At 48.3% G+C, this 8,004-nt stretch overlaps 1 protein-coding gene across 1 annotated transcript; it reads right to left on the reverse strand.

Annotated features, from left to right (window-relative positions):
- Nucleotides 1–1,145: 1,145 nt before the first annotated feature.
- LOC136492700 (polyamine oxidase 4-like) lies at nt 1,146–4,567 on the reverse strand. Its single transcript, XM_066488702.1, has 10 exons — nt 4,069–4,567; nt 3,750–3,865; nt 3,528–3,616; nt 3,311–3,424; nt 3,130–3,217; nt 2,959–3,044; nt 2,772–2,874; nt 2,437–2,534; nt 1,783–2,212; nt 1,146–1,668 (listed from the first exon to the last, which is right to left on the reverse strand). The coding sequence occupies exons 1-10, from the start codon at nt 4,094–4,096 to the stop codon at nt 1,357–1,359; spliced, it is 1,464 nt and encodes a 487-aa protein (XP_066344799.1). The 5' UTR covers nt 4,097–4,567; the 3' UTR covers nt 1,146–1,356.
- Nucleotides 4,568–8,004: the final 3,437 nt, after the last annotated feature.

Below are 8,004 nucleotides of genomic sequence, written 5' to 3' on the forward strand. Positions count from 1 at the left end.
AGCTGCTGGCACCGGAGTATTATTTGCTCTCGAGCCCGTGTGACATGGGCAAGCATAGCTGGGAAGTAGTCGTGGAGGCGTGGGTCGTGGCATCAGCAGACAGCAGGAGCATTGTGAGTTGGAAAATGATGGGCACGCAAGATGCTCCTTCTCTCAAAATAGAAATCGTTCTCGTTTTTTAAATTAGTTTTTTTAACTTTAATCAATTATATATTAAAAATATTAATATTTATAATACATAATTAATATAATTATATAGATAGTTGAATATATTTTCATAATAAACTTATTTGGAGATATAAATGTTGCACGCATTTTATATAAATCTAATCAAAATTGAGAAAGTTTAATCTACACGTATTCTATAACGACTTCTATTGTTGGACGTAGGGAGTATGTTGATATATTTTTTTAGTAAATTTAAATAAAATTAGAGTACATGCTAAGTATTCACCGACTCGAGTCAAGAATGAATTACCATGCGCCTTTTTATAAGAAATTTTCAAAGCATTGAACTCCACTTCGTGAGCGCTATTCTTTTAGCTATAAACTTGTCAAATTTTATGGCAAAGTTAAATTTATGTCCTGAATCTAGCAAATTTGAATTTGGTTGCTATCGTGCTTTTTTTATACGCAAGAAAATTGCACCCCTTTATATTATTATAAGAAGAGGAAATAGTTCAAATCCAAGAAAGATAGACAGAACAAAAAAAAAATGAATGCGACAAAAGAAAAGGACAAAACACCCCGGCCACCAGGCCTACTGTTGTCTTTGACCTGGATCATGGGAAGGTGCACGTGCCTGTCTGCGGCAAGGGCAAGGTTTGGTCGAGCGTCAGCTATCGCGTGTAACGTTACATCTTGCTCTCGCTCAACAGCTCATTTTGTACCAGTAACAACAACTAACAAGCACACAGATAACGACAGAACGAACAACCATCGTATACATACAGACATGCTTTAGCTAATATAATTTTGGAATAGGACTCAGCTTTTTAACTAGATATATCATGACAATGTATATGGCCTGTTCGTCTGATGGTGTTTTGGCTGAAAAATATTGTTTCGGCTGATTTGTGTGAGAGAAAAACATTGTTTTACAGCTGAAAAGTAGGGTTGATTTTAACTGATAAGCTCAAGCGATAGGACTCAAATAATTTCTTAAGTATGAAAGAGTAACGTAATAACACTTGAGTTCAATACCAGTCAATCTTGACTTATTTCAGACAATACACACGTTCAAGATAATATAACATTTTACACAATATAAAAGACTTAGTCGTCACGACGCAGCGAAGCGATCAAACCACTCCAAGGCAGCCACTGAATCACACTGATCGGAGCTCACTCAGGTAGTCAGGTCCTGCAAATCTGCAGGGGAGCCACAGCTCCGGCCATCTCCTCCCACGCCGCGACCTGGACCAGGTCCGGGATGCCCTTCAGCGTCAAGAGGCGCTTCCTGCATTCTTCGGCGGCGGCAATGCCCGACGAGTACGCGCCGTGCACCGACCCCGAGTGCTCAGCGCTGGCCGCCTCGCCGCCGAAGTACAGGTTCTCCACGGGGGCAGAGAACCTCGCGCACACGTCGGCCGGCTTCCCGACCAGGTCGCACGAGTAGGACCCCAGAGAGTTCGGGTCGGAGCCCCAGCGTGACACCAAGTACTTCGTCTGCAACAGCAAGATATCACCAGATGCAAATGTGTCAGCCGCATGGACAAACATTCAGAAATTGCCATAACACAAGTCAAGCAGAATGCAACAGTCATGCGCAAGGCAACTTACTGGTTCAGTGGCATATGGAAGCATCTTCTTCAGGTGAGAAACGACCAAGCTGACAGCTTCTTTGTCCGACAGTTTCTCCACTTCCTGGGCAAACCTTCCGGCAGCCATGTAGACGAGGACTGAATTGCCGGTGGCTTTGTGCAGGTTCAGGAAGTACCCACACGCTTTAGGCGTCGGTCCAACCATTCCCAGCACCTCAACATTGGGCCAGAAGACCGTGTCGAAGTGCATAGCGATCTTGTTCTCAACACCAACGCCGAGGTCTGCGATGGCAGAGCTCTTCCATGAGGGCAGCTCAGGTTCAAACTTTATTATGTTCGCCTTGAGCACACCGAGTGGCACAGAGATTATGCAAGCGTCAGCAAAGTAGCCTGTGCCATCTTCAGTAGTGACCTTGACTCCATTGTATTGACGATTAATTTCGGTGACCCTGAATATCATCATCATTCAAGCAAAGTAAGCAAAATTTATTTATCACTGGATAAAGTAAAGAATAGAACTGTGGTAATTCCTTTCAAGACAGAATGAAGATTCAAATGCTTATATTTGCTAGTGCTCTGTTCACTAACTAAAATTTCCCTCAAACCATGAGTACCATGCTTGGCAAGAGTAAAAATCCAGATCCAGCAATATAAGATGTGCAAAATAACAAACCTTTGGTTAAGCCTGATGTCAAGACCTTGAGCAAGAGCTTCAATAACAGGATAGTATCCATTTACCATCAGTCCATGTCCACCAGTAAGAACACGCTCCTGCAGATCAAAAAGGGATGAAAGGTTAGTCCGACTGAAACAACTTGAATTAACCTGCCAAATTCTGTCCTAGTAGAGAACTTAAATTTCTAAGGGCCCCTTTGAAATGCAGGAATTTCATAGGAATCCAACAGGAATTTCATGGAAATCAGTTTAATTTCACAGGAAAAACGCGGGAAACAGGAAAATTGTGACTAGATGGTTGGCTTTCACTTTGCTCCAGTGCATAGCACGAACCTGATCCCAGTTCTTCAGAGATATTTCATCTGCATCTGCAGCAAACCATGCCTCAAGCCGGCAGACACACCATTGCAAGACCTGATCATCTAGCCCTTCTAGCCTACAAAGTGGCAACCATATCAGTCAAGTACTATGAATTATATTCAGTTATAAACACATGACACTGTGGTACAAGAAAAATTACTTTAGATGGGGGTGCCTCTCAAACACAATAGAAATTGCCTGTAGCAGTGGCATGTCATGTTCCTGCTCATCACGCACTTTCACCGTCTGTAATGCAATACATACCAGTGAGCTAAAATTGCTCTTAAAGAAGTACCAAAAAGTACAACGCACGAAAGAATTCAATATGTACCTCTTCAAGAATTCTCTCAAATGTTTCTCCAACTTTATCAACTGTCTCCTTTGGGACCTGATTACCATCCTTATCGAAGAGAGCATAGCTGCAGAGGGATCAACGAACACAATGAGATGCAAGAACAAACTAGCATGGGAAACGAATTTTACTTTTAAGTGTACGAGATATTAGGTAGTACCTTTCTAAATCATGATCATACAGAACTGAGTTGTCATTGCTTGTGCGATATAACCTCAGCCCAAGATAGCCAATCAATGGTGCCAATGAATTCTCATTACACACGCCGTGTAGCCTGAATTTGACAAAAATCAACAGTACAGTAAGTAAGAGCATACACGGGCAGAAACTTCAGTGGTTGTGTCTTGTGTTAAGCAATTTGAGTGAAGGCAACAAACCATGAGGCTCCCATATCAATTGGACATCCAAATGAGTAATCAGTATGAACGCGCCCGCCAATACGATCTCTCGACTCCAAAACAGTCACCTGATCACGCGGAATCAAATTCAGTAACATTAATTAATTAAAACGTGTCCCCATATGACTCTATGAGTGAGCACGCAACACTACCACATGTACTGAATCACCTGTAGATGAAAAACCGTGAGTGATCAGTTACCTTGAATGAAGAATTGGAGAGGGCACGGGCAGCTGCAACGCCCGAGATGCCACCGCCGATGACAATGACGGATGGAGGCGACGTGCACCGCCTCTCAATGGTCGGGAGCAAAAGGCCTGAATTTCATTTATTTATTTGTAATCAGCACTCAATTCATACGGAATCAGGTGAGAACAAAATATCTACGAGCTCATCGGAACGATAACAAACAGAACAGGACAAAAAAATCCCCTTTCTGTCCGGGACAGTATATATACAGAATACAAATAGAGAGATAAAATTCATTAAAAAACAGAGAGATGAAGCGAAATTTCAATACCTCCAGTTTTGAGGCCATTAGGATCCATTCCAGCCGCCGGCGCCGCCGTGGAAGGAGAAGAATAGGATGAGAAAGGGGAACAATCAACCACAGAAGGTCCCTCCGTCCCCGTACACGCAAACGCAAAGGCGAGCGCAGTTTACAAGAGATTACTACTACAATTACTTAAATTAGAAATACTACTACGTATGGGAATCGAGAGGAAGAAGACGAAGACGAGGAGGCCGTCCTGGCGGCGGGCGACGTCGGAGCAGCGGCGGTGCGCGAAGCAGCTCATACCCCTATCTGGCTCCAAACCGGCAAAATCTCGGCCCCCTCCACGCACCACGGCCTCTCCCTCCCTCTCGATCGATTGATCGGTCGATCTCCTCTCCTCCCACAACGAACAAGGAAACGAAGCGCGAGGAACCGATGACCGATCCGGTGGAGAGAGAAAAGAGGGGAGATATTTCTCTCTGATATTCGGCGGGTGGTCGGCTGGCCCTGATCTGGGATGGAGTTAAAAGGTGTGAGCTTTAAATAGACGCGGGGACGAGGAAGTTGGATCTGACACGACACGGCTGGCGGCCAGGCGCGCCGTGCGTTGCTTCTCCGTGCCAGCGCCAGCCAGTATTTCGTTTTCAACCACGTGCATCGGCATTAGTACTAAGCGCGTGTTCGCGTGTTTAGTTCCACCCAAAATCCTAAAAAGTGCTACATTATCTGTCACATCGAATGTTTGCGGTCCGTGTATGGAGCATTAAATATAGACGAAAAAAAACTAATTGCACAGTTTGGTGGGAAATTACGAGACGAATGTTTTGAGCCTAATTAGTCCATGTTTAAACACTAATTGACAAATAAAAACGAACGTGCTACAGTAGCCCCAAATTCTGGAACTAAACACGCTCTACGTTGGATAAGTAAATTGCTCAGTCTAGTGACCATGTTGGACATGCTCTCCTTCAAATGTCTTTTCTTTTGTCCTGATCCCTCGTCCTGCTTCTTTTCCTCTCAATGGTTTAAAAAAGTTTAAAGGCGGTGAAGGGCGCTGGATAGGGAGGTTGGGCTTTAAAATAGACGTGGGAGGAAAAAGTTTAAAGGCGGTGCATGGTTCTTCCGGTCAAGAAGGCAGGGCCGGTACTTCATTTTCATCCACGCCTCTCTTAGGCCAACGCCTTATATTTGTCTTTCGAGCTCGTGAGACGCAACCTTTTTTTTTCTAAACTAGCAAACATGTCCGTACGTTGCAACGAAAGAAAAAAAATTATCAAACGTCAAACTCCAACAAGTATCAACTAACAAACAGATGTAGCAAGTCAATGTAGGTATAATTGAAGAGCCAAATTGTCGGTGTTACGGATTGGGGGGTCCTCAACCAACTAGTAAATTTGTAGTGCGTGTATCCAATCCTGGATGGTGATGCAAAAAGACACAAGGTTTATACTGGTTCAGGCATTCGGTGCCCTACGTCCAGTCTGAGAGATCGATATTGTATTCCTCGCACCGAAGTGCCTGTAGTAGGGGGTTACAAGCTGGGTGAGAGAGAGAGCTAGTCCTAGGTCTCGGCGCGGAGGGGTGCGGGCTGCTTGAGATGTTGCTCTCAGGCCGCGGGAGAGTGTGCGTGAATTGAGTGAGTATGTTCGCGCGTGAGCCCATGTCTAATTGCCCGTGTCCCTCCCTTTTATAGTTGAAGGAGGGACAAGGGTAGTACATTTGCTAGCTACATGGCGTCGTGCGGTCGGAGGCGGCATGTCCGTGCCCTGTAGCCTGTTCCTGTGACGGCGCGACCATCGGAGTGGTCCGTCCTTGAAGTACTGGGGCGACACGCCGGTCACATCTGACCCTGTGCGTCATGGAAGCTCTAGTGCCATCTCGCGCGGCAGTTGGCATGTTGGTCATCGTGTGTTGACTGCGCGGGGAACCGAGGCTCAATTGGTGCCGAGGCCGAGTCATCGTGGGAGGCTCGGCAGGCGTGAATCCCGGAGTTGCCGAGACCCTCAAGTGGACTGCCAAGGCTTGGAGGGAGTAGTTGGTGACATACACTGATTCCGAGGCTATGGTGTCCCGGACTTGACCCCTCATACCGCGTTGTCTCTGGGGCGGGGGTTAGGTGGCACAGTGTAGTGCAGGCGCTGATCGTGGACACAGCACCAGAGCACAGTAGCCGGTAATCCCCACCGTGCCCAGTCTAGGACGGTATGGTGTAGATGTGACTTCCCATCTGGTCGATCGCTCCGCAGTGTCAAGCCGTCGTCCGGCTGATATTGCGGGAGTGGTTGGAGCATTAATGGGACATGACGCGCTGTCGGGGAGACTGACCGAGGCGGAAGCGACGGGTCATTGTCGAGCCGGCTTCGAGCGAGATGGGGAATCGACATCTCGTCCGAGGCTCCTCGCGCGGGACCTTGGGTGAGACGGAGATTCAGTTTCCTGTCAAGGCTCCCACGCGAGGCCTCGCGCGAGGCGGAGATTTTTCCAACCACCGAGGCCTCCCGTACGAGGCCAGGAGCAAGGCGGAGAATCGGTGGGTTCGGACGAGGCTGGGGTTCAACAAATGGCTTATCCTTTGGCTTTGTTTTTGATGGTGTTTAAGTGATTTCTTTCGTTATACGCTTGGGGTACCCCGTTCTATGGTACCCGACAGTAGCCCCCGAGCCTCAGGGAGACTATGAGCGCTCTTCTTGAGGTTTTGACGAGGCTTGACTTATGGTAGCTTCTATCGGAATAGCATTTCGTATTTCGAGGTTTCGATGGGTGCGCGCGAGCGCACCCACCGGGTGTAGCTCCCGAGACCCTGGGGAGTGAGTTCATTCCTCCAGGGTCTTTATCTCACGTTGTTCGGAGGATGTAATCATATTTGCCGAGCCCACAAGTATGGGTTTGGGTCGCGGGGTCTCGGCAAGATCGTAGGAAGAACCCCCGTGCCGCTTGTGCCGCTTTATGGAGTGAGAAGGCAATCAGGAGTCCTCCTGACTTTTTGTGCGACCCTCGTGCTTCCTTTTCATTTGGAAGGAGAGGTGGAACATGCCAAGCTACCCTCGATGGGCGTGAGCAATGGCATTTCCGGTGAGCTTTTATCGGGTGAGTCTAAGTGGAGGCCCGTGCCCCATTCGCTAGGGGTCAGCTAGTGGTCCAGAGACGCACTCCAAGAGTACCAGAGGGTTTCTCTAGTGGGTGCCGAGGCCGTTCGCTGGGCCCTGGTGGCTCGGTGCCTCCCTACGGTGGGATCCCATTTGGAGACCTCCCTACCGGTCTCAGACACGACTTAGGGCGTCCCAAGCATTTCGCTCGCTCGGGCCTTGGCCCCATATGGGCTCGTCCATAGTCGTCCCTGACTCTGTTGCCCTGGGGCGGCTATCGAAACCCAGCCTAGCCTTTGAACCTCTGGACTGTAATGGGTTCGATGCCCTTTGTCGCGTTCTCTCGAATTTTCAAGTGTGAGCTTGGGTCGCTTGTCTTTGTCTTGGGTGCGGGAGGAACCCCCAAGCCTCCGCACAGAGCGAGAGGGCGGTCAGGGGTCCCCCCGACTTTTTTATTCGACCCTCGCACATCCTTTTCGCTCAGACGGAGGGGTTTTTTGCCGAGCCCACTCATGTGCGAGCCTAGGTCGCTTGGTCTCAGCAAAATTGTAGGGAGAGCCCTCGAGCCTCTGCCCGGAGCAAGAGGGCGATTAGGAGTTCCCCTAGCTTTCTGTACGCCCCTCGCGCGTGAGGGTTTGTTTGTCGAGCCCCCTTCATGTGCGAGCCTGGGTCGCAGGGTCTCGGCATACCTGTAGGAAGAGCTCCCTAGCCTCTGCATGGAGCGAGAGGGCCGTCAGGAGTTCCCCTAACTTTTTGTATCGACCCTCGCACGTCCTTTTCGTTCAGAAGGAGGGGTTGTTTTGCTAAGCCCCCTCGAGTGCGAGCCTGGATTGCTAGATCTCGACAAGGTTGCAGGAGGAGCCCCCTAGCCTCT

This window comes from Miscanthus floridulus, chromosome 11 (assembly GCF_019320115.1).
Source record: "Miscanthus floridulus cultivar M001 chromosome 11, ASM1932011v1, whole genome shotgun sequence".
Taxonomy (NCBI): Eukaryota; Viridiplantae; Streptophyta; class Magnoliopsida; order Poales; family Poaceae; genus Miscanthus; species Miscanthus floridulus.